The sequence below is a fragment of the Notolabrus celidotus genome, chromosome 12 (assembly GCF_009762535.1).
Source record: "Notolabrus celidotus isolate fNotCel1 chromosome 12, fNotCel1.pri, whole genome shotgun sequence".
In the NCBI taxonomy this organism is placed as follows: domain Eukaryota; kingdom Metazoa; phylum Chordata; class Actinopteri; order Labriformes; family Labridae; genus Notolabrus; species Notolabrus celidotus.
Window position 1 is genome coordinate 14,238,309 of NC_048283.1, and position 26,926 is coordinate 14,265,234.

General features: G+C 40.3%; 2 protein-coding genes across 3 annotated transcripts; both read right to left on the minus strand.

Moving 5' to 3' along the window:
- Window positions 1-27: 27 nt before the first annotated feature.
- mfap5 (microfibril associated protein 5) lies at window positions 28-4,423 on the minus strand. Its single transcript, XM_034697875.1, has 7 exons — window positions 4,312-4,423; window positions 3,289-3,365; window positions 3,144-3,176; window positions 2,975-3,010; window positions 2,749-2,836; window positions 654-727; window positions 28-564 (listed from the first exon to the last, which is right to left on the minus strand). Exons 2-7 carry the CDS (start codon window positions 3,329-3,331, stop codon window positions 452-454), a joined length of 387 nt encoding a protein of 128 aa, XP_034553766.1. The 5' UTR covers window positions 3,332-3,365; window positions 4,312-4,423; the 3' UTR covers window positions 28-451.
- A 10,153-nt stretch (window positions 4,424-14,576) lies between these two features.
- Window positions 14,577-20,901, minus strand: sbk3 (SH3 domain binding kinase family, member 3). 2 transcript variants are annotated; one of them, XM_034698443.1, is made up of 5 exons: window positions 20,871-20,901; window positions 18,229-18,376; window positions 17,501-17,703; window positions 15,355-16,077; window positions 14,577-14,673 (listed from the first exon to the last, which is right to left on the minus strand). In XM_034698443.1, the coding sequence occupies exons 1-5, from the start codon at window positions 20,874-20,876 to the stop codon at window positions 14,596-14,598; spliced, it is 1,158 nt and encodes a 385-aa protein (XP_034554334.1). In that variant the 5' UTR covers window positions 20,877-20,901; the 3' UTR covers window positions 14,577-14,595. The 2 variants fall into 2 exon arrangements, 1 of the variants encoding a protein (XP_034554334.1); XR_004633360.1 differs by lacking the exons at window positions 14,577-14,673; window positions 17,501-17,703; window positions 20,871-20,901 and having other exon boundaries at window positions 15,976-16,077; window positions 18,229-18,337.
- Between the last annotated feature and the right edge of the window lie 6,025 nt (window positions 20,902-26,926).

Consider the following 26,926-nt stretch of genomic DNA (forward strand, 5'->3'; position numbering starts at 1 on the left):
AAGAGTCAAAAAGAACATCAACAAATGTTAGGTGTGTGAATACGTTTATATTTGGTTACAATAGTGCACATAATACTGGACCGTCAACGAGTACCTTACAATCCAGGAGAGAGTGGGTCTTTCTTTGTACAATGAAATGACTCAGTGCTGCTATAGGCCCATTACTACAGTACTTTAAATGGGTCGTAAACCATGTAAGACATGATCTGTGTCCAACAACACAGCTGAAATGAGCAAACCTTCAGAACTTACACACAGGAGACTATAACATGAACATAGATATGACTCAGCACACGTATGTGTATATGTTAAGAGACAGGAGGAGACCCCCAGCTGTAGAGTTGTGGATTTATGGTGTTACGGGTTGCCTTTATAACAACGTTCCTGCTGTGCGTCTCTATGGGGGGGGCTCCATCCTAACCGGCACTGAATACGCCAGCCTGGGTGCTGTTTAGGCCTTGTTTGCCCAGGTTTTGGGGTTGCTACGGCGATTGCGACAACGTTTCATATAAGTTGACCTCTCGACGCGCCTGGGCCAGCCGGACAACTCTCTGCAGAGCTCGGCTGTAATGTGTAACAAACAGATATTTAGGGACAGTAGATTGATGGTTACGTATCACATGTTATACTTTTACACCTTGTTTTAGTCTCACCTTTCAGGTACTCATCCTGTGCGCAGACTGTCCTCATACAGATCTCATTGTTGATCACGTAGACACGAGGAAGGCTGTAATGTGAAAATGGAATAAAACATGAGCGTCATGAGTGTTGTGAAAAGGTTTGACCTTATGAGAAAGAGTGCATGTTTCTAAAAAATGTGTGACTGATCTTACCAACAGTGAGACATAACAAAGAACACTCATACTGTGAAACAACATCCCACAGGAAATAGGGATGTTATAATGAATATCCACACGGCTGTGATTTAGTCACAGAGCGGTGGCTGCAGGGGGAGTATAATCATAGAGTGCTGATACTTAGTGTAACAGCACCACCTCCAGTGTGATGCTGCTTTCACACCACAGAAATGGTAAATGGTAAATGGGCTTGTACTTATAGCGCTTTTCTAATCTTTCTGACCACTTAAAGTCACATTCACCCATTCATACCCATTCTCTCACTGATGGTAGAGGCTGCTATGTAGTGAGGCTGCCATCAGTGTTAGCTAATCTCATTCGTTCACATTCACACACCTCTGAACAACAGAGGGAGCAATTTCGGGGTTCAGTGTCTTGCTCAAGGACACTTCGGCATGTGACTGCTGGAGCTGGGATCAAACCGCCAGCCTTCAGGTTGATAGATGACCAACACTACCGACACTACCCACTGAGCCACAGCTGCCAAAATGTATAACTTTTGTTTATTCAATCAATCATTAACTCTACATACACAACATTTCAACATCTTTACCTGAACTGCACTGTGTGCAACACAATCCCTTGCTACTTTGTGTGTGTCAAAATGTTATACTAATAAACAATTCATATGTTATAGGACATCTCTAACATATAAAGTTAACAATAGTCTGGACAATGAACATGCTATAACTTTAATTATGTAACATTGTTTTATATTGTTCAGAACACCTAAAGCAGGTTTATGCATACAGTTTGAAAGCCCCAGTGCTGTTGTAGTGTATATCAACCAGGGGTGCAGCTCGCTCGGCTGGAAGTGAAGCTTCCACAAAAACTGCTCCCCCTAGTGGCTGGCTGCAGTATAGATCAAAAACTCTGTTTCCACCATTCATTTGAATGGGTCTGTGGTCCACCTTTAAAAAATAAAATACACGTCGTACGAATGTTTCACACATCCGTATGCTGTGGTGATATGTAGTTATTATTTGACTGTTTTGAGTTCAAGACCTCTTTTTTCTGAAAAGTTTAATTTTAGTTCGTTATTAGAGGTTAAAAAACGGGGTTTTACTTCTGGGTTTGCTTTGATTGACAACTGCTGTAGAGGGAAACTCCATAGGATCTTGTGACGCTACGCTGTGGGGCCGAGCTCATCACCATGGCAACTCATATATTACCGTGGCGTCAAAGAAATTCTCTACTGCAAAATGGTAGCGCTCTGGAACGGGAAATTTTGCCTTCAAAACCGTTCAATGAGAAAAAGCGGAGCAACACTGTCCATTTTATTTACAGTCTATGATATCGACACAGTTGGAATATTTCCTGTCCAATCAGAGGGCTTGATTGGAACTAACTGCTTCTACATAACATTACATATTGTAACTTTACCTCTACCTTAAATCTAAAACTTTTTTTGTTGGCCAAACTGTGAGTAACTTGGAATTATCTGAGGTCAGGAACTATTGTTAGTGTGCAGTTTGAGATTGGATGAACAGAAACATATTTGAACCAGAGTGCTGCTTATAAACTGATGAAGCATGACTCCAATATTAACATACTAAATAAAGTGCTGACAGGGGCTATTTGGCTGTACAACAAGTGCACTTTTAGTTAGTAATTTAGTTGATAAAGTGATGTCAAACGCCCTGTTTATAACAAGCCAAAATCTCTTAAATAAGCACAATGTCTTCTGCCAAAGTTAGCACAGAGTTAATTGTTTCACAAGACAGAAATACTAAAGATGTGAGTTCAAAACAAAATATTCAACACTTTCAATTAATTCATAAAGAAGCAACTTTAACATGTCAGGAGTATTTGTTTTTCTCTGTGTCTGTACTTAGCCCTAAATAAATGTCTGAGCTCACTTCTGGTGCTCTGAACAAAAACGTCAGATCACCTGTAGATACAAAGACCACCGATACATCTCTTGAGAGGCCGGTGAACCGAGTACATCCTGGTGCAAGGATACATCTCCTCTCTGCAGTCTGCGAACACAGACAGGACACATGACATACTGAAAATTTATCAATCACGAGATAAAGCACAAAAAGACATTGTGTCTGTGTTTCATGCTGCCTCCAGAGAGGGAGTTCAAAGGTCATCTCCAGTCTGCTGTCACTCACTTGGCGGTAAGGTGGCTGCAGGTGCCGGAGTGATCTCTGGAAACAGGGAAAGAAAACATAATCATATTCCATCTCACCACTGAGCCATCTCAGTGACTCACAGACTGACAGATGTCGTGCAACATATAACTGATCTTCAAAGTGTGACTTATGAGGAGGTGAGCATTACCAGTCTGCTGGAATTGGGCTACAGCTGTGAGTGCTGTGGAACAGAAACCACATGAGGGGAGTGTTTTGCAGCATAAAAAACAAACACACAGCGACTCAACCGTAATTAAACAAGATGATTTGTGTGTTCTGTTTGGCAGCGTTACCGTGGAAACTGCAGAGGAGCAGGACCACTGGAAAGCTGCCCATTCCTTCAACTTGTGAGGGGTAAAAACTTTACGAGCTGGAGGAAACCGAAGAGGAAAAGAGTCAGGGTGATTTCACAGAGTGGAACTGTTCAATATCCTCACTCAGGATTTTTGTGCTGTTTATGTTTCCTTTAATCATGTTTCATATAAATGCTCAGGATGTTCCGGGCCACTGTAATGTTTTCCTTAAAGCTCGGCCCCAGCTGAAAACACACAGAGTGGTGCTGTGTTTTGGATAAGTTGTCATCTTTATGGGAGCGATGTCATTTTATCCTGGAATATTCTTGCATACTCTGCACTGCATGTCAACACACACATAAAGGAGCAGAAGAGGAACTATATACTAAAACACTTTTAATTACTTTTTACCTTCATGGTGTGTTTTTCCTGCTTCCTCTTACTTCTTTTTTTTTACTCTCTCCTCTCCTTCTCTCCCGCCCTGCATCATTCCTCTTGTGATGTGTCAGTGTGACTTTGCAGTCCAAGACGTGAGTTCTCTCTCAAGAATGTGTTTTTTTGTGCCTATTTGAGCACCCCTCCGCCCCTCCTCTATTACACTCGCACATTCTTTTCCAACTTTCTTTTCATAGAACATATTACAACTTTCCAACCGTACAACCATCACTAGCCCCCGTTGCTTTTGTCACAACTGGTGCATTTTCTGCTCCAGTTATCTCGGAGCCAGTCATACATTTACAATTATAGAAGTGAAAAATCCTGCTTAAGCTGTGCGTGCATCTGCTCATCTGTTTCTGACTGTAACATGATTAATACACTTACAGAACTTTAACTATAAACTTTTGAATGAAGACTTCCGTGAAGCCGCAACTCTTCAAATTTTATATCTTCAGCTGATCAACGGGAAACATCCTACAAATTATATACTTGGATCGGAGATATTCTGCATTCTCGTACTTTTCTGCATTTTCCTACAACATGTGTTAAATCAGGCAAAAAGAAGCGGAATGAAGTCGTACTCACAACTTTTGCTGTCGTCCACAACTGCTTTAGTTTTATGAATCTTTTGTCTTCTCTTCTTTCTCCTCCTTCCCTCTCCTTCTCCCTGCTCCTCCTCCTCCTCCCCCTGTCCTCCTTACCATCATAGTGTTCTTGCCTTTCACTTTTTTCACTGCTCTAATCTAGTACAAAAAAATAGAGGACAAATAGCATGCAGCTGCAATCTGATGTCCATAAGGTAGAGATAATTCCCCTCTCACACACATCTCAGGGCAGAGATTTTGTTACTGTACATACAGTTCTGGTATCTTGTGTTTGCATGTCTCACTATCTTGTCACTATATAAGCAAAACTTCCATTCTCATTATCCACAGTGTAGGGAAGCTGCTCTTGTTCTTAAAAACTATACAGTGAACAAGTTGTTGTAATGTAAAGATAGCACTGTCTTAAAAACGACTATAAGATTAACAAGTCATATTTCATCAGGGACGTATTTCAATTAGTTTTTTTATATCAACTCCAACATTGGGTAAGTAAAAAAATGGGGTGAATAAAAGACTGAAGTCAACAAAGGCGTCAAACCACAGCAGGCCTTGAGTTTGACTGTAGCACTTCTGGATGTCATCAGCAGATGGAGCTGTGCGCGTGGGAAAGGGATTTTATCTGCATACAATTCAAACAGGGATCTTTAAAAAAAAGCATCTGAATCAATGTTAAACTTTCAAGTGAGTTCAGTCATAGCTTTATGTTTCTCTTGGACTCATGTACTGACCACCCTAACCCTGCTCCTCTCTGTGCTACTAATCAGTGACATAACTTCTTCCACATCATCTGTTGCATATTCTGAATTCAGTTTGTTTGTTTACTCTAGGACTTACTTACATAATCTATAATTTGTCCAAAATGACGTTCATGAACAAGCGAAGAAGAAATCAATACTTCGGGTTGCTGAATAAGTAAAAACACAAGTATTGTGAGGAGGGTATCTTCAGGTTGCGGTTGTTTGTTGGAAAAAATATGGGGATCTTTAAAGGGTCACCTCAGGCTTGGAGAACTTAAACAGCTATTTATTTATATATATATTTTTTTGACCGTTTATTTATTGAATAATTATTCATAATCATGTACAATTATGAGACACAATTATGAGATAAAATAGAGAAGAAAAAAACATTACTTCAAATAAATTGCTATATAGTACAATTTTATTATGATTTAAGAATGTGCGTCTCAAGTGCTGGTTCAGCTCAGAGGTGAAATCATAAGCCATGTGTACAGAGACTATGTTTCTGGAAATTGACGGCCCAGGTTCAATTCCAATTTAAATCCTGGCTCTTTAACGCAAGTCATTCCACACTCTCTCCCCAGTTTCTCACTCTATCCACTGTCCTCTCTAAATAACATTTAGAAAAGGCCAAAGTGTATCTTTAAAGAGAAGTCTTATAGCATCTGTCACACATGAACAGGGTATTTGAAAAGGAAAGGTACACCTCTGCTGTTAGGGGGGTTTGTGACTGTATGAGACTAGACGAGATGAGATGAGATGAGATGAGACTAGACTAGATGAGATGAGATGAGACTAGATGAGATGAGATGAGACTAGACAAGATGAGACGGGACGAGATGAGACTAGACGAGATGAGATGAGATGAGATGAGATGAGATGAGGTGGGGTTAAGTAAGATAAGATAAGATAAAATAAAATGAGATAAGGACTTTCTAGAGCCAGGCAAATAGTAAAATACCAAAATAGAATAACACAGAAAAGCAGCAAATAGACGTGAAATGCAAAAACCTAGCATGTAAAATAAGAATTAAGTAGATAAGAATTATATGCAGGCAGTGTCAAAAAAAGTATTTAGTAGAAGTACAACATCCATCCATCCATCCATCCATCCATTATCTTGGGCGCTTATCCTCATCCCAGCTGACATCAGGCGGAAGGCAGGGTACACCCTGGACAGGTCGCCAACCTATCCAAGGGTGAAGTACAACGTGTGAAGTAATAAAATTAGAAGTTTAAGCATGAAATCATAAAACAAAACCTACAACACATCCTTCCACAAACACACTAGCTCTGTTGACCTCCTTCTGAGACGAAGCACCAGCATGTGGATCCTAAAAACATTTGTGATCCCTGATAAGTCCAAAGTATCCTAACCTCTCCTCTGACACTGAGTTAGTTGGCTCTCCTTTGTCTTTCCAGTCTCAACAGACTAGATATAAGTATGGTACTGTTACTTCCCAAAAACAACACATTAAATCCTGTGTAGTGTAACCATTGACTTTATAAAACATGGCATACGGCATCTCTGACATCTTTCACTTGTTTCTGAGGAGCCCAAGATAGATATCCGAAATGTGGGCAGTAACTAAAGCCAGGCCCACATTTTTTTTTTTAATTCTTGAAAGATTTTAGAAATATAAAAGACCCTACACAACAATAAGTAATGAACGGTTTTGTAGTGACAGATTCCATTCACCAATAACCAGAGCCCAGACTCTCAAAACTCCAAATCTCAAAAAATCTTGGAGTCAAACATGACTTTGGGTAAACAAAGCGGACTACAGGATGGTTGTAATCCTTGATGTTGCTAGCTGCTTAGCTAGCTGGTATATCCATTGTGGTAGCAATTTTTACTATTGTCACCATGGCTGTGTTTGTGTGCTTCCTTCTTCAGTCAGCTTGCTTCATGGTGGGCTATTATTTCATTCTCCATGATGATCCACAATCCACAGAGTGCTTGCTCGGGTGTCCTCAGGGTTCCTCCATTTAACGGGATATCTGATCAAGAATACCTTCGCGATCGCAAATCTTCTGAGCAGTTCAGGGAAGTAAAGTCACTCTAATGGTCCTTTTCCACTACACAGTTCCAGCCCTTCTCGACTCGACTCGACTCGACTCTACTCGGCTTGACTCACCACGACTCTACTCGGTTGGGTACCTTTTCCACCAGCTCGAGTATCGACTCACGGTGGGCAGGGTCGTAACACAGCTGCGCGAAACTGCGTTCACAACAATCACAAACAAAGGAGGACATGGAGGCAATGGTGTACTTGTTGCTCGGTCTGTGGCTTTTTGTCACAGGCCAAGCGAGAGAGGAAAGAAAAAGAAAAAAGAAGAAACTTTGCGTGCAGACATTGTACAGTACTGATGTCGATTTTTAAAAATGGCGGGTTTGATTCCTGTGTTGGGCATCGCGCTCATGACTCTTCGGTGATGACATTCTCATTCTCTGACCAATCAGTGGTCAGCAGTCCGTCAACGTCACCTTTTAGTATTGGCTCAGCTCGCTTGGAACCAGAGCAGGGCAGGTACAAAAAACTGGTATCTGACACGAGGTACGGCGCCCGTGGAAACGCAACACAAACCGAGTAGAGTCGAGTCAAGTCGAGTAGAGTAGGGCTAAGATGGGCCGGTGGGAAAGGGCCATAACACACCTCACACCACTGGAAATCTGGCAAGATAGCTATTTCTATCAATCATCCCATCATACCACAAAAATCTGAACCCTGTTGACTTTAGTCAGACGGGGGAACCAAGCACAAAATCAACCAAATGATCTTGCAGCGTGTACCCTGCTTAACTTCCTGCTAATCTAAAAACAGGCAGAGTTGGAGTTAAGGCCGTAGCCTAGCTTCCTGGCAAACAGTTACAGCATGCCCAATGTCAATCAGCTCAGCCACACCCTTAATTATGCAAATTATACATAACTCCTAGCCTTATAATGACCCAAATGGTTGCAGTACATTTTACAGTTACGTACAGTTGTTATGAATTGAGAAATGAGCAATAGAGACCAACACTGTTTTTTTCACTGGGCTGTATTTTTCATGCTGTTGTAATGATGAGGGCCTAATTTGGGCTTTAACAGGGTTTCCGAGGCTTTTGGAGGCAGCCTCAAGTGACTGCAGTATTTTGCACTTATAAGCATTGGCTTCATTTTTCAGCGCCTGATGTTGCCGTTTGACCTTACCATTTATGTTTGCATCTGGACATAATGTGGTAATGTAAATTGTAAGAACAACAATGTACTTAATTATCAGTATGCAAAAGTTATCCTTAACACATCAGGTGCATTTCTGCAGCAAGATGCAAATGACTGTTAAGCCTTTAGTGCTTCCTGGTCCTGAGTCTTTGTCTCAAAGCTCTTTTTGTTTAGAAGATCGTTTTCATTCTGGCCGCTGAAGCTGCAATGGGAGAGAAACTTGACTCTTCATTGGCCTCAATGGACTCGACTAATATAAATGTTGCTACGCATTCCCCTGAAGGCAACAGACAACAAAACTCTCACTGGCTCTCACCCAATGGTAGGCCTAGTCAGCTCAAAAGGGAGACACTCATCATCCCCTTGACATATCGGGGCTACATGGACTTCAGGTTGAGCGCCTGTAGGCTGTCCCTAACAAGGTCAACTGGGCAAGCCCGATGACAGCTTGACTTATGGAGGCAGTGTAAGCAAAAGAGACGAGGGGAAGAGCCAAGAGGCACAATCAATCCTTTGAACACATCAACGTGCCACCCTGTGCACGCTGCACAGGCATGAGGGGAAAATGGAGCTTAAAGGAGTGAAAACTCAAAAACAGAGAGAGAAAATGAGTCAGGTGTTGGGTGAGCAGGGAAGCACTGCAGAATGGTTAAGGGAAACATACCAGATAGTAAACACATGATAATATCCCAACTTGTTTATTAGTTGGATGCCATTGCTTGGACATGCCAGCTCTGAAATGCATACTCTCTCACTGACCTCCTTTTCACCTCAACACACTCCTGCCTCTCTTACTGTCTGGATTTCAACCAACTTATACATTTTTTTACATACAGACTGAACCCTAACCTGAACCTGGGATTTTCAGGCAAAAACAGAGGTTCAAGTAAAAAACTGTCAGGCAGCGGCACATAGACACAGAGGTGTTGCCAGGAATTCTGGACCCCATGAAAAGATATTACATTGGGCTCCACAATGTAAATTGATAACTGAGAAGTTCAGCTAACTTTAAAAACTCTTCTTTAACATCTTTACTGTGAGTATGTAGTTCTTACACTAACTTGTTCATCTTAAAATGTTATGTGTGTGTCCACATGTATACCACACAAGCACCGGAGAGATAATCTTTTTTATTAATGCCCCAAATTCTGGAACTCACTGCCTTTCAACATCAGAACAGCCAGCTCTGTCTGCATTAAAAATAAATCAAAGGCTTATCTTTTTAGTTTTCCTTTTGAGTAAATGATCTACTTTGGATTTTTTTAACACTGTTTAAACAGTTTTTACCCACAGGTATTTATGTTTACTTTCATTTTAAAGTATTTACTATCATCTTTAGTCTTTTATTATTCATTGATTGCTGTTATTTTTCTATCTGTTCTATTTGAAGCACTTTGGGTTGCATGCATCTATGCATGAAAGGTGCAATAAAACTGGATTGGATTTTGAGTTTACATTACCAAGTACTTGTTTATATGAAGTAAATGTAATTGCATTAACTTTGACTGATAAATGGAGTGGCTTTTCTGGTCTTTCTGACCACTCAAAGTGCTTTTACGCTACTTGCCACAGTCAGATATCATTCACACACTTCTATAGTAAGGAACTATCAGTATTAGCTAATCTTATTCATAGACATCCACACACTGCTGAACAACAGCAGGAGCAATCTGGGGTTCAGTGTCTTGCCCAAGGACACTTGTGATAGCATGTGACTGCCATTTTCCGCCTCTGACCGCCATTTATATTGTTTTTCCCATCGTCTACAGCAGGGGTTCCCAAACTTTTCAGCCCACAACCCCCAAAGACTTGCGACCCCCACTGTCCCTCAAAGTGATTTAATGTTGCTTCATTTATCTGGTCTGCAGAAAATTAGCCTACCCATATGAGCATGTGGCTGTTTCCTGTGCCTTTATGAATCAACTGACTGCTCCTGATGCTTTTGATAATTAACTGTTCTCTAACTCTAAACGTAGGAGTCATCTGGCAAAAGAAAGGCTGAAAACTCATTACATTTTCTATTTTCAAGGTTTTATTTCAAGTTTAGCTGCTATTTTTGTCGATATTTTTTTACTATAATGGGTAAAATGTACTATTTTCAGATAAATTAAAACAAAAAAACATTCTAGAGGACATCTTACGACCCCCCATTTATGTCTCACGACCCTCCAGGGGCTCCCGACCCACACTTTGGGAACCCCTGGTCTACAGCATACTGTTGGATGTGCAGCCCTCTCTTTTCATCAGACAGTATTTATAGTAAAACTCTAAACCTCAAAACCAGATCTTTACCTAAAGAGTCTTCTGAGGTGGTGCAGACTGCCACTGTCTTCACAATGCATGAATATCCTCACTTTCATTAAATAATGTCTAATACTGGTCCTCAAAAAGATAGAAAGTCAAACACACACACACACACACACACACACACACACACACACACAGGAGCACACAAGAAAAGCAATTGATATCGCACATTAACACATCAAAATGAACGCTCATACCGTCAGATCAGATTATCTGAGCTTCTCTTTCTGCAAAAGTGATAATATGCATCTCTTTTATTAAATTAATGTCAGCACTCTCGCTCCTGTTTAAGTGATTGAAGTAAATTAACCTTTCACAAGCAGCCAGGTAACGGAGAAAGTTGCGGATGTAGGGGAAAATTAGGCTGCAATGTTTCACCATGGAGATAGATTTCAGACCTTCTGCCACATCAACTCTTCCTTTTTGCTCCACTCGGACCATCAATCTGGCTCTGATATCGGTATCTATTTTTGCAGGCTTCAGTTTCACGACATGAGGAATCCTTTATCAGTCAATCCATCTTGATATCATTTACATCTAGTTTTCGAACTGGATATCTCTGATGCTTTTATCCATACAGCCTGTGGGAAAAAATTAACTTTTGTACTTTAGAACTACAAACTCGCTGCGAAAGGGAACAAGGTAACTTCTGTTTGATACACAGACTACATTCTGTGGATACTTTACAGGCGGGTGACACCACAAAGACCTTCATGTTCAGTTGAAATGTTTGAGCTTATATTACGATACAAATCTAGGTTTATATTGTCAACAAGGTTTGGGTAGATTTGGGTGTCTTTCATCTTCAAAAGTGTTGAAATGTCCTTCATGACATGACATTCAGCACTGACATGATTTAAAGTAAAATGAGCAGCATCTCCTGACATTGCTCTTTAAATGTATTAAGCACCAACAGTTCATTTGTATATCTGTCCTTGTATATCCCCTTTTCATCATCCATGCTGTCTGTCCTCGTGGACCTCGCACAGATTTGCACCTCTGTTTGCATCTTAGTGTTGGCACTCCATTGTCTCTATAGTCCACACCATGTGTTTCCATGTATCAAGCTTTGGTCCTCCATTAACCCCCGTACCAAAGTGTTACATGAGCCTTGTGTCTCTGTTTCCTGGAAAACAGCCATTGCCAAAGGAGATATGATTGTTTTAATGTATTAGCTGCGCCATGGGACTAAAGAAGTAAAGTCTTGGTTCATGTAACAGGTGTCATGAGGAGGTCCAGGTGGTGAATGGAAGGAAAAGAAGTAGCTAAAAGGTTGTACTTAGTAAATCTGAGTAGAGAAGATGAAAGGGAAAGTGATGACCCAGGAGGCACAAGAGAAGAAAGGGAGAAGTAATCAGCTACAAGGCGAGATGGGTCAGAGTGTTCCGTCAGATTGTGCTGTTAAAGGCCCACGGGCGCCAAGGCAGCCTGACTTTTACATTTGGAGGGCAGTGAATTGCAGATAGTCAGAGGGAGGTGATGATGTGCATGGTTTGTAAATAGATGGTTCTGGGGTCTATTTATAAATCCATCTGGAGTGGCCCTTAGCAGGGGTTAGCACAGGCCCTACTGACAAACACACACACCGTAGAGCACATTAGCAGCTCACTACCAACAGGGACCTGCTCCAAGTTGAAACTGAGATATTGAGCACACTGCATGTAAAAATTTAAACTTAGGATTAAATTTTATGTGACGCATTTATTATTTCTTGTACATATGAAAGTGGAAGCAAACTTAACTCCATATGGAGCAAAGACAGGTCAGTTAAGAAGATTTATTATTTTCTTGCTGCTTTTATTGCCTCTACTTGTAAAGCTGTAGGCACTTGCAAACATCATACCAAGAAAAGTGCTGTAAGCTATACCAAAGCATTGTTTTAGGGGCACTGTAACAGGAACAAAGGTGATTTTTCAACCTGCTATTTCCTCTCTGACAGATTTAGGACAGCTATGGCCCCATGAAGAGGACGGAGGTCATAGTCTCTGTGTGCAGACTTCACGTGCGGTTTGTTTCACTGTCAGCATGTGCATAAATAATGTGTCCCAGAACAGAACAATATATTCTAATAAGGTCTTTTAAGCCTGCTGGCAGTATTATTGAATATCCAGTATATCCTGCAGCAGGTAGCGTGCCTCACACACACTTGAAAGAAGATCATGCTGGTATCACTATCAGGTTGTATTGTTCAGTCCAATTTTAGATGTGTGTCTTGTGTTCTGCAGCACCTGTTGCTTCCCCACGTCAAAGATGTAATTTCTTTCCACAGGTTTCCTTTACAGTCTGATATAACAGTTTCACAAGTTCTCCATAATTATTTAAATATAACTGACTCTGAGAGTGTCTTATGAAGAGTTTTTTTTTTAGAAATGAATAGCAATGCTTCTTTATGACCAAGGAAAGCAAACGATAATCATTGGATTAAAGTTCCTCACAAGAGCTTTTAAGAGCTTATTACTAATGCTACTGCTTTAAAGTTGATAATACAAATTTATTGTGTAGTTATAACATTCCCAACACCTTTTAAAAACTGATATAGTCAAGGATTAGAGGACACTGCAGACTTTTAACTTTGGCACAAAATGTTACCTCTTGCTTATCCTGTCTTTTTAAGGTTTTGTTTACTCTTAAAAATATTTTAAACACTCTCGATCTTTATTCCCCAACCTTCTATTTACTGTACAACTCTGCTGCAGCAGATGTAAACACAAGATCTCTCAGTCAGTATGCTGCAAATTGTTTCAATGAAATCTGACCTGAAGGCAGCGGTGACAGGCATTAAAAATAAAGACATAGACACAGTCATCTTCATGCTGATGGTTCGATTTCGTATTTGTAGGTCATACCAAGGTGTCAGTTTTCAACTTGGACAGCCCTGCTGAGTAGCCAAAGGTAAAAGGTCTTTTAGCATCTTTGTTTGACAGCACCAAAATCTCACAGGTGCCTTCCGTTGCTACAGAGTCATCTCAATGCACGTTTTAGGTTTCTCAATATGCTTTACTTTTATTCAAGGCCACTTTACATAGACAATTTTAAACAAGATGTGTGTCCATTAGCAGCAGCTGTGGACCTGAGAATTTGTACCTTGGAATAACGTGTTAAGTCAGTTTCTCCTTCACAATTGTTGTTTACAAAGTTAATATTTGAAGTCCCCCTCCTTCTAGATTTTAAATGGTCAGTTAGTAATAGTGCTGACAAGGCTGAACTGCTTTGGTTTGGGTTTTTTCAGAGAAAACAGGACCTTCCAGTGCAAAAAATGGCAATAATGGACCAGCTCTCGACAGGGTATTTTTCCCATCAGATATCTAACTTGTTGTATTATATGACTTTTGTTACACAAAGGGTGTCAAACTCATTTCAGTTCAGGGGCCACATACAGCCCAAGTTGATCTGAAGTGGGCCGGACCAGTAAAATCATAACATAATAACCTGTAAATAACGACCACTCTAAATTTGTCCTTTGTTTTAGTGCAAAAAAGTACAAGTACATTCTGAAAATGTTCACCTTTAATGAACTATCTTTCTACAAAAACAGCTGCTGTATTTTTTGTCATGATGATTCTCATAGTGGGGCTGAATATTTTACCCTTTAAGCTGAAACCTGCTGCGAACGCACCAAACACACAGGTTACCCATTCAGCTGACAGAGTGTAATGTTTACTGTAAAAGAACAGATAGATTATAATAATGAAGAAGGTAAAGTTGATTATTCTGGACCCCTCAGCTCCAGCAGGAACAGTTTGCTTGCTGAACAGTGTTGTATGCAGGGGTGTAGTGCTAGTATTAGTAGATAGTGGATCATCTTATAGTGCTCTAAAAAGTCCTTATGCATCTCAACCGGATTATGTAAACAGCAAGTCATCTATTTCCTCACTTTGAGAAAAAAAGTCCCGGAGCGCCATTCAGGTGCGCTCCATCAGCACTATGATTGTATGCCACCCCCAGAGGACAAATTTTAAATAGTAGTTACTTTTGTTGAAAGATTGCAGTTAATGTCTTCTCTGTAATTTCTTCACTTTGCAAAGTCATTCCACAGGCCGGATTGGAACCTCTGGCGAGCCTGTTTTAGTTGCATGTTGTCACCCCTGGGCTACACAAGCAAACAAAATAGTCATATCCTTCAACAGATCTCACTCCTAAAACTGGTACCGTTTAAAAACGAGTTGAACATTATTGACAGTACGTTAGAATATACATGAGAGTATTTCCCATGAATCCTTTTCCCTGCAACAGAAACCTTGAAGTCAGTGGTTAAAAATGACACTGAGGGGAGATACAGCGGGGGGACTTTCCTCACAGCTGTGTTTTGGTATTTCAATTCCAGGTACAACTCCAAGTACACATTTGATCTTTATTGTGCAGTATCACAAAAATGTATGTTTTTTATCTATATCATTTCTTTAATATGAAATTAGTTTGTTCAATATGACACTGTTTGTAAAACTTATTCAACAAGAAGCTAAAATTACATTTCTTTGAAAACAATTACAAGGACAGATTTTTAGAGGCACTATAATACAGCATGTAATTAAAACTTAAAACTTTTCTTGTATTATCCAAAGCTTGTTTTCAGTCAGTCTCTCGTGAGTCATCATATGCCACACACACTCTGAAATATGTACAACGAAGGAAGGAAAAGATAACTTTAGTGGCAACATTCCTAGAATATGAAAAATACAGCACCTTAGAATGTTTACACTTGTATTAGATAAAGTCTAAAAATACATTATTAAGATTACACAGCTCATCTCTCTCCTCGTCCTTCCCTCACCAGCTCCTCTGCTACACCTGCTCCATCTCTTATTTTCCGGGCCTCCTTCTGTGCCTCCTCTGCCTTCCTCTTCTCTTCCCTCTCTGTCTCCATCAGCCATGGCCCTCCGAGGTAACTCAGGATCTCTTCGGGGTTTCCTCTTAGCTTTGGTTGCGGATTGAGCAGCTCCTTTAAAAGAGTCATAGCTAGCGAGCTGAGGCCCTCAAACTGTGAAGGAAGAGGGCTGTCCCTTTGGTTCTCCTTCAGGATTATGTAACTATCTTTTTCCTCCTTTTCAGCCTCTCGGTCGAACCACTCTTTGTATCTACGGAAGCCGCGATCATCGTGGGTGCTCTCCTCCCAGGGGAAGCAACCAGTTAAGAGGCAGTAGACGAGCACACCGAGGGCCCAGCTGTCAATGCAAGGCTCCACCGTCACCCAAATGTCCTCCATCTCATCCTCTGTCCCCTCACTTATCCTCCTCTCCATCTCCTTCTCAGCTGCTTTGGCAGGTTCCACCTCAGGAGTGCAGAAGGGTGACTCGTACCAGACAGCACGAACGGTGGCGCCAATGGCCCGGGTGAGACCGAAATCCCCCAGTTTGACCCAGCGGCAGGAACTGTCACACAGGAAGATGTTCTCAGGTTTGATGTCACGGTGGACGAAGCCCAGGGAGTGAAGATGTGTAACTGCACCGCTCAGCTGGGACATCACCCTCTGGACACACTCTTCATCCACACCAACCTGGAACAGAGAGACAGCCTGGATTAGAGATTAACTCATTAATTTATTACAACATTCACATTAGATGACAGGTGGAAAGCAATCTGGTTAGAATGGAACACGGTTAGCGTAACATCTCCGTCTCTCCAGATTTTGTGACGCTCTTGGAAACCGCTGCTTTACTTCATGTACTCCCACTTACTCTTGTCAATGCTCTATTATGTTCCTGGCAGGGACATAGACTCAGAAGAGGGCGAGCTGGAACCTTTTATCAAGCATGTCTCGAGTTTTTGCTGACAGGAATGAAAGCTCAAAAGGACACGGTCAGCAGGTTCAGTTTCCATGCAGAGAGCCACGCAGCAGCATTGTAGTAAGCCTTTCGAAACTGTTGCAGCATTGCACTCATGTTAGATAGCAAGGTGACAACCGAGCGGCAACCACTGGTCTGAAACTATGAAGCCCATGCGGAAATGTTATAAACTGCAGTTCATCTAGAGTCCGCTTGAGGCTGGCTGCAGAAACACCGGAAACCGCATAGACACCAGTTCAAAAAAGACGATCTTTGCAGCATTAATAAACATGTTTACAGCCTGGTTCAAAAAACGGCTTGGCTCTACGTAGCTAATCTCTCTATCGGCACACACTGTACAGGGGGGGGGGGGTCTAACGTGACGGTTCAGAAGATATTAAGATTACGAGTTTTTGCCCAAATAAGGACATGACTGACTTGACTCTCGGTCAGGAACACATAGCTGTTGGCTAGGAGGCTCAAACTCCCCCTCTTTACGTCACACTACGCCTGGTTGAGTTCCGCATTTCCAATATGGCTGCCTCCAACGATTGGCTTCAAAACAGCTCTCAGGGACAGATGGGTGACGTCACGGATACTACGTCCATTATTTATACAGTCTATTGTGCCAACCTGCAATCTCCTAAACAACATCTATATACTATTTCTTTATTTTGCTGCCTGAATCATGTTAACAGACAACAGTTTACAGTGAGGGATGAGCAGTGCTCTTTTTGAACTTGGTTAAAGGTCAGAGAAAGTTTCTGGTCTTGATTAAATGTTCCTTCTTTCATAATAATTCCCTAACTTTAACCAACTGTTCCCAGAAACTAAACATATCCACAACATAATTGATTCTGCATGTGTTGCTAGGAGAGGATATTGTGTTGCAGATATTGCAGCAAATACAAATCCAATTGCAGATTTTATAACTATAAGGATTTATTTGACAAAAAGTGCCCTTTTAATGTTGAACATGAAAATATTCCAGGTGTCATCTACAGGTTTTAACATGAACGCAAGCTTTTATTTTGCTGAAACTAAAGGGAATATACTAAAAGCTTCATTTATAAGTTAGAGTATGTTAAAAGCATTACTGGACACAGCATGCAGGAAATGAACAATGATTTTCATGCCACGAATGAGCCAACTGACCTCAGACACTATCACACTGTAGAGGTCACCGTATAGGCCGGCTTGCTGAGCAAAGACATAGTAGGTGGGAGTGGAAAAGAAGATCCCCAGGGCCCGTGTGAGAGATGGATGGGTGCAGTAAGAAAGAGAGAGGTTGTATTCACGCAGAAAAGAGGTGAGCGTTGTAGATCGACGAGGGAAGAATTTGAGAGCCATAGGGGTTCCTGAGAGGGGAGGAAGCAGGAGAACATATACTGAATGCTACAACCTCTAATGAGATGTTGGCAAAAAGCTGTCATCATTGATGGTATGTGAGTGCTGCCCATCACTGACACTGCGAACAAATATAACTTCCCCTTTGGGCCTACTCTGTTACACCGCTACACCCCAGTTGTCGCAACTCTATCTTAGAGAATGTACTAAAGCACTTCATAACAGCTACAGAGGCTCAAAAGGTTAAGTGAACACTATGAAAAGACAGATCTTTCCTCACGTAACTACAAGTGCTGACCCCACCCACGCCACAAGTGTTGTTTCTTCATAATAAAACCTGAGGTTGACAAGAATCTGCTGATGAGGTGAAATAGGATGTCAAGTTTGGCAGTGCCAGTTTTATTGAGAAACTCTTAATTGGGGAAAGAAATTTGACTGGAAATTTCACACACTCTCAGAGACTGACTTTATGTAAGGTGTACAAGATATGACAGGCTCATGTGGTCTTGACCTTCGACCTTGTTTCTTGCACTCACCTCTCTTTCTGTGTACGGCTAACATGACCTTTCCATAAGATCCTTCTCCCAGGAGCTTGACCACCTGGAAGTGTTCGGAAACCTTCAGACTGGGCATGGACTGCGCCGACAGGAAACATCGCTCATCAAGTTCCTGAGCTGTTGCAGCCTGTCACGAAGAGACGCACACAAACGCACACATAAACCCATATTTAATGTCACGGCATGATACCTACACATGATGATTGGCTCAGTGGCGTCAACTGAAAGGAGATCCACAGCCTCCGTGGCATGTGTTGAGGCCAGTGATAGATATCTTCACAGAATGAAGTTCCAATCTGAAGCCAAACATGCTGACATGTCACCTGAACGTGCCCCTTTAAAGAGCACCTTGCAACTTTAAATCTCATATATCTCATTAATTGAAATACAGATATGTTACTCTTACTATTCTCTGGAGGGGTCAAGAGTAACTATCCACATGATAACCTATCCCGTGTCTGTTCTATGGAACATACTATGTGTTCTTTCTGCTGATCCTGCATGATCTCAGCTGTCCTATAGACAGGATAAACTGCAGACATCAGCGTGATGTCTTATCAGGATGATCTGAGCATTTGGCGCTGTCATTCAGTCTCCTTCGTTCGTCATTCACCGTTTCACCATAACATTCATAAAGATCCCTTTGAAGTGGATCCCCTCCCTCATACCTCCGCCAATTAGTGAGGCTGTGAACTGTTACCGCACAAAAGATAAAGAGATAACATATTTTTACTTCTGACCTTCCACTAGTTACATAACTGGGCTTTGTAGGCAACCACATTCATTTTAACTAAATTACACCTGCTGCCTCCCCGAAGAAATGGAATATCTCTGGCGCTTAATGCTCCATTGTCAATCAATAATTATTGTTTGTGTTGGGATAATGAGACGGATTTTTGCCAGTAGGACTTTTTGAATACATCTCTGATGGTGGAGGTGAAATGATGCCACATGACACCTGAGTAATGCCACAACATCATATTGCAAAATGAAGGGATGTCAGTTTTGACGAATGGATCTGATGAGCAGCCAAATGCCAGATAGCAGGTTTCAGCCTGTTTGAGATTGATGTTTCCAAGAAAGCCGTATTTTAACCCTCCTGTTATGTTCGTTTCTCTGGAACAGCAATAATGTTCCTGGGTCAATTTGACCCGGGGCATATTGAATTATCCAAAAGTGTCAGAACCCCCAAATACATATTTTTTAAATCACATTTTTAACTCCATTACTAACAATTCAAATCAAGATTTAGTCCATTGGTTTTCTTTAATTCTCACAGATCATGGTTCAATGAGGATAACTCACTTGTTTTTCATTAAAATTAATGTTAAAACTTTTTTAAATGTACATTGGAAAGCCTTAAATATAAATACAATAGTTTTACATAACATAGATTTTTGTTTATTTTATTTTACATTTTGAATTTATTTATTTTCATGAAGTGATGTTGATAAATTAACACCACACCTCTTCTGTCACATGCTGCCCAGATTTTTATGCTGCATTTAGCTGGTTTGGAAGGCACATATAGCCTAAAATAGACTTTGAAAAGGGTCAATTTGACCCCCAACATAACAGGAGGGTTAAACAAAGCAAATGATCGGCCACTTTAAGGTTAATGATATATCAATGGATGTTGCTCTATTAAACTATTTCCAACTGCAAGATTTTTTAATTAGGAAAGACTGTTCTTTAGGATTGTATCGACTTATATGCGTCTTTATGTAACTGGCAACACAACAGCAGTGAGATACACTGTCTGTGTACAAATGTCAGCATGTTTTCTTAGTTTCAAAGTGAAGGCATAATGTTAAACTCTTGAATCCAAATGTCAGTTGGGTTTCTTTCACACAGTTGTTAACACATGTTCGTGTTATCACATTATTACATTCCCCGGGTGCCCTTCATTCCACACGCACCAAGAAGAAATGAATATAATTTATTGCGATTTCAGAGGGTCATGCCATTAAGTTTGATCCTGTTTACCATTTGAATTATGGATTGGGTAACTCATCACTCATCGCAGACTCATCCAAAACTTGTGTTACATCCTGATATCTTCCTTGTCCCTTTAAACGGAGGCGATTATTTATTGAACTCTATTTATAAATGCCACTTTAAGCGACAAGTGATCTGAGATTCTAATGAGGGCTGCATGAGCTAACATAATTAACAAATTTGAAGTGTGGGGCAAGTGCTCAACATTACAAGCTGAAAATCCTCTCAATTACTCTGTCTACTTAACATTTGCATTTACTCTGTCTACTTAACGTTTTCATTTACTCTGTCTACTTAACATTTTCATTTACTCTGTCTACTTAACATTTGCAGCATCAGATACATTTTGCAGTAAGAGCAAGTGATGCATTTGTGTCGCGCTTTCATGTCATGTCTCATCTTATAATCACAGAAACACAAAGAAATAGTACATGTCTACACACAACCATCTGCATATACAGTAAAGAACTGCATGTATGTATACATGCTCCCATTTTCTATTAGCTTTTGCTGCACAACATGACAAATGTATGGACACCATTGAACTCAAAGGACTCATTTGAGTGGGAATGAAGAGGTTTGCCTGAGGTGGTGTGTTCTTGTGAATGAAGTGCAATACTCACTGTCATTTTCTGTTCAGTTGGTTGATCTCTGTTCAGTTTATCTCGGCTCTTTTCAGCATCTAAAGACTTAGACTCCTGGCAAGCTGCTGCAACAAGCTACTGTGCTGGAGCTCAACTCTGTGTCCTCAGTCAGACTTATAATTTAGCTAAAACTGAAGCTGTTAATTTTGCCTTTGCCCCGAGGTTCCATGCAGTAGCACAGCAGCTGTTTTATAGAGAGAGAGGGGCTCATAGATGTTTACTGGAGACCTGGATAATGACTGTGTGCTTCTCCCCAGGAGACACACACTGAACTCTCTCCCTCTCTTTTCCTATTCTAGTGCCAACTCTCTCTCTATCTTTCTCTCTCTCCCTCTGCCTCCTGCTGCTATCTTGGCAAACACTCGTGAACCAGTTATGAGGCATGTCAAACCTCTCTCTCTCTCTCTTTCTCTCTCATGCACCCCCCCTCACCCTCCCACCTCCATATCTCCCTCACCCCTCTCTCTCACTATACACAGCAGTGTTAATATCCCACCATTTCCAACCTGTCAGTCATCCTGACCACATTCTCCCGTCGTTCCCTACCTCCTCTCTCCTCAGCTGTCATTCATTTTCTTTCTCAAATACACCCCCTCCCCTCCTTGTCCTCCCCCTTTTCTTTCCATGCCTTTCTCTCTCTTTCTCACCCTCTCAGCTTGTCTGAGTCCGCGAATCCCCCTGCCAACCCCCAGAGTATAGGATTCCTCATTTAATCAACAGGTATGCAGGGATGATGAGAATAGGCCAACAAGCTGTACCCATGATCCTTCACTCTTACTGGGATTACAGGGTACAGTTAAGCATGCCTCTTATGGAACCGTTTTATTGTCAGGAATCACTATCCTTTTCTCTTTTTTATGTGCTTTATTTCCGTCTCACTCTGCAGTGGACTTAATGTAAAGCGGTTTAAAACATATCCAGATATTTCCTCTCCCAACTCCATCCTCTGCTCTCTTGTTCAAAGCATCTTCATCACGATCAGACACACTTTCCTCCTCATCATCTTCCACACTCTGGCCTTCATATCTTCCCAGTTGCATATTATGTCCTCACGTCCCAGACTAACTTATTTGACAGCTGAAGCTTCACCTTGTTAGATTCCTTCATTCTGTTCTTTGCTGTCTGCATGCCAGCTCTGTTTCCCACTTAGCACCAGCTGCAGGTCGGGCCTCTTGTCCTGCTTTTCTCCACACCCTCCTCCTCTTTCTGTCTACTCAGATACATTTCCCCTGGTACAACATACTACAGGCCTATTATTGCCAGCGGCTTGATGGCTTGTTGGTTATGTAACACAAACACTGGCTGCTATCACAACGACTACTCTGGTTACAAACCGCGGCTGTGATCATGCGGTCGGCTGCAGACCAATACCTACTTCCATGTTTGTGCTCTCCCCGCAGGGTCCCTTGGCCCCTGCTGTAACAACTCCACCACCAAAACACAACTTTCAGCGCTTTCACTGAGCTGATTGCCAAGAGAGTGTCACTTTCATTCACAAATACAGGGCTTAACACAACACATGCATAGTGTACATACTACACATGCAGACATGTACTACACATGGGGCTTGCTTACATGCGCCTGAACACACACACACAGGATATCTTTGCTGACAGATATGTACAAGTTACATAATGTATGTCTTTGTTATATTGTTACTCTTCTATACAGTGTGTGCTATCCAAGTCCAGATCAAAATCTTATTTCAAGATATCAAGAGTCAAAATTAAGGACATAATTGACTGTAATGAGTAAAAATGGCAGCCATTGCAGCAAGCAAATTTTTTTGTACCATTTCTTGAGATAAGTATTACATCTTGCCAAGTACATTCTGCTTGCTGCATTGGCAGACAGTTTTAGTCATTATAATCAATTAAGCATTTTTATGGCTTTTGAAATACGATTCAAATCTAGACTTGTCAGGTAAGTGTGGCTTACATTAGAAGTGATAAGGCATTTTCACCAGCAGTGGGACAGATACACTTTGAAGGCCTTAGATTTCTGCAGTGTTCAGTAGCACAATAACATAATAATAATAATAATAATAATAATAATAATAATAATAATAATAATAATAATAATAATAATAATAATAATAATAATAATAACTGATATTCATATAGCACCTTTCCAAGGTCGCTTCAAAGGGTCAGGTAGGGGGTCTGGGGGGTAGGTGGGGATATCTAACGGGGAAAGGCCTTGAGGAAAAGGTGCGTTTTAATTGCTTTCTTAAAACTGTCCAGGGTTGGGGCACTGCGGATGTTGGCAGGGAGAGAGTTCCACAGAGTGGGGGCTGCCATACTGAATGCTCTGTCCCTGAAGGTCCGCAGCTTAGTCCGGGGGATGGAGAGGAGACCCAGGTCCGAAGACCTCAGGTTCCGGGATGGAGTGTGTTGGTGGAGGAGGTCAGCCAGGTATTGGGGGGCGAGGGCATGCAGGGATTTGTAGGTGACGAGGAGGAGGAGCTTTTTAGAAAGGATAGAGCTTTGATCATCTTCAGCTGTTTTGGAATGATGGAAAATCATATTTTTGTGTTTTTTGTCTTCTTTCAAAATATATGGATCAACATTAGAGTTTCCTGCAAAGAAACCTTGAATGTATAAGGTCACCTGTTACACTGCAAACAAAAGTAAAATCTCACAGAGCGTAGATTTTTCTGAATGAGCATCTCATTTAACTTGATAAACTTTTCTTCTTTTTTTTAACTCAAGTTCTCTTGAAATTATCATTACATCTTTTAAAACAAAAATGTAGCAATGAAAAGAGATTTGTATCAGGTTAATGTGGCTAATAAAACGTGTAATGAGATATTTTGACTAATAATGAGATAAATACAACCAGTGAAATTTGATTTTTTTTGCAGTGTGTCTCTCATTCAAAACAACCAAATCTATTCAAAGTAGATCACCAAACAAATCTATTTTTACTTGAGATATTTATCTGCTATGTGCTCACCAGTCTGGTTCAGAGCCTCCCTTTTACAATAGACATAACATGCACCAAAGAAAATCAACAAGAAATGAGTGATCCATCTAATCAGTAACTTATAATGTTTCTAAAGTTAGAATAAACACACTATGTGCACCATGTTCTGATGTGTGAAAGGTAAAGATTAGGGAGTAAAAATGAAAGTAGAGAAGCACAGAGATCAAGTCACATCTTGACCAAAAATTACAGGGCCAAATCATGTGTGTCTTAAAAAGTTGTTATTTCCATTATTTCATTTTGCCACTTTATTTTATCTGGCTGTAAACTATTGAATGTCACCTTTACAAACTGATTTCATCTATTTCTGTTGATTAAATGGCAAAAGATTACCGAGTAGACCCTGAAAACTTAAAAGTTTGATTCATTTAAAACTGCAAAACATTTATTTTGAGCCCTTGTTACCCTAAAACCCATTCTTTTTCCCATTCTTGTCTTGATTGATAATTCTGGGATCTTGCTTTTGTATGCACATAATTTATGTGCTCTGAAACTACTCTCCAATAACAGTACAGGCGCTGAGAACATACATGAAATTCTGTGTTTAAGTTTCTCTGTTGCATAACAGTGGAGCAGCACCTGTCAAAATAGCTTTTATGCTTGTAATAATCGCATGCATCTCTTTGTTTATCTTCATGAGATTAGAGTTTCCAAAGCAGTGCAACAGTGAATTACACTTATATAGTTAGCTTGAGTCATCCTGCACTGATTCTTCCACTGCCCTCCTCCCCGGGGAGAGGGCGAAGATAAAAGGATAAAGGGATGTTGGATAAAAGGGGAGCTTGTACCACACATGCATGCCAGCTGTTACTGTGTTGTTCTCGACTTTGGGGCTTACCGTGTTTTATTTATGGATCCACTGTGGGAGGCTGTTCTGCTTTCACTTCATGATGAAGGTAGTTCAATGTTGCCTCTCTGTGGATGCTGTGTGCTATTGCATTACTGAGGAGAGGAAGCATTCACACTCAAATCAGGTTAATCAACCGCAGCATGCTTCTTATTGAATCTCAGTGAGGAACAATGATTTGATTTTTAACACTCATGTGAAAGAAATCTAAATCTTTTTTTTTTTACCCTTCACTACTGACCAACTAGTAAATATGGACAGAAAAACAGCTATGTGTGTAAGAATATTTAATAACTGAGTGGCTGATCCTTCCCATAACAGTTGATATATAACTTAGTAATAATATTAAAGGCAACTTAAAGTCTTAACAGCTGCTGGGTTGATATGCAGGTGATTGTGTCTCATTTTAACCTTGGTGGGGTGCTGTGAAACTGCACCTGTTCAGGCCATCAAAAAAATTGACTCTGGAGGAAAATTCAAAGAGATGACAGAGGAAATATCCGCATACCAATCAGGGGCGTGTCCAGAACTTTTTGACCGGGGTGGCCCGACTGAGGCTCTCACATAGGCAGGAGTGGCCAGTGCATTTACAAATGAATAACATATATCCTTTCTGTCTTCACAACCTACTTTCATTAAAATATTAAACAGTTGTTATATTCCTTTTATATATATATATATATATATATATATATATATATATATATATATATATATATATATATATATATATTTATTATTTTTTTTTTTTAATAATCATTCCAAAACACAAATAGTGGATTCAAATACAAAAACATACAATAAAACAGACATGATGCTTTTTCATTTGAGGTCTGACACCTCTCTCTGGGGAGATGTCCTAATATTTAAACCATGTCCATCTTCGTTTGGTTTCTCTCCATCAAAACAGACTAAATGACCCCTCACTCAATCACCTCCGGTATTTGGTACATTCTGTTTCCGTAAAAAAGAAACGTTAATTTGTTTCAGAAATGGTAAAAGTGTGTTTCAAATTGATGTCACTCCAAATCCCATGTGCAATGTATTTGAATATAGCCATGAGATCCCTTTACTTAAAGGAAACGCTCATGAAATAATAGCGTTCACCTCCTTAATAGCCCGGCGTCTTATACTTCTTTCCTGGAAAGCACAATCACCACCCAGCTTCACCAGATGGATTACAGACACCATGCATTTTCTTAAACTTGAAAAAATAAAATATACCTAAAATGGTTCCTTTCACAATTTTAGTAAGACTTGGACCCCCTTTTTCAAATGTTATGACAGCTTACAAGTCCCTCTGAGTAGAAATGAACAATGGCAGAGTAGAATAATGGATGTCACTTTTTTATGTTATTTTTATTTTTTCTTCCTTTTCCAATTTCAAATCAAATTCCAATTTCTTTAAAAAATAAACATATATTTTTGTGTGTGTTTACTTATTTATTATTGTTATTTATATGTTTACTAATGAATTATCTTATTTCCCCTTTTGCTTACTAACATATTATGTAAAATCTGGGATGTTGGGTTGAAGGGAGGGCTCAGGTGGGAAGGGGTGGGATAGGGTGGGGCATGGAAGGGGAATGGCAACCTTAAATACTGCAGCAGCTGTTCTATGTTTTGGGTTTTTTTGTATGTGTTTACCAGCAATGTATGCTGCAAGTAAAATGTATCATAATTAAGTCTATAGAAAACTCAATAAAAAAAGTTAAAAGAGGAAAAAAAATAAAAAAATAAAAAAATAAATGGTAAAAGTTTTCTGTTGTTTGTAAAATTGTCTCCAGCTTTGCAAAAGTGTTTCATTTTTTGTTAAAAAAAAAAATCCTTAAATGTAAATGTTTTTTCTTAAAGCTCCTGTGAGGAACTTTCTGTTTGTGTTGACTCTGGTGCCCCCCTGTGGACTAAGTGATCTTGCTTATTTTGTCCTGTTCATGTGTAAATTATGTTATCTCCTCCTGCTTTCAACTAACAGCCAACTCTTTCACTCATTAAGAATATTTACTACAGAAAAAGGGTTTTTCTTGACGTGCTGACAATCATCTCATCTGACACCTACCCTCTCACGCGATTTCAAGCTTTAAAATAACAAAACAGAAATGATCAATACCTTTTCAAACAATCTTGTTTGCTTTTCTGGATCATAAAGGGCATCACTGTTCATTTCAGTTCATTTCATGACCACTCAAAAACTCCTCACAGG

Bases quoted from the DNA above. Each gene is read 5' to 3' on its own strand.
- mfap5 (XM_034697875.1), bottom strand. From the start codon at position 3,331: ATGGGCAGCTTTCCAGTGGTCCTGCTCCTCTGCAGTTTCCACG. The intron at 3,011-3,143 runs GTAATGCTCACC...CCCTGTTTCCAG, and splicing joins AGCCCAATTCCAGCAGACTG to AGATCACTCCGGCACCTGCA. The intron at 565-653 runs GTGAGACTAAAA...TACACATTACAG, and splicing joins ACAGGATGAGTACCTGAAAG to CCGAGCTCTGCAGAGAGTTG.
- sbk3 (XM_034698443.1), bottom strand. The intron at 16,078-17,500 runs GTCAGTTGGCTC...TCTCTGTTCCAG, and splicing joins ACAGTGTGATAGTGTCTGAG to GTTGGTGTGGATGAAGAGTG. The intron at 14,674-15,354 runs GTGAGGGAAGGA...TTGCTTGTGTAG, and splicing joins CAGGTGTAGCAGAGGAGCTG to CCCAGGGGTGACAACATGCA.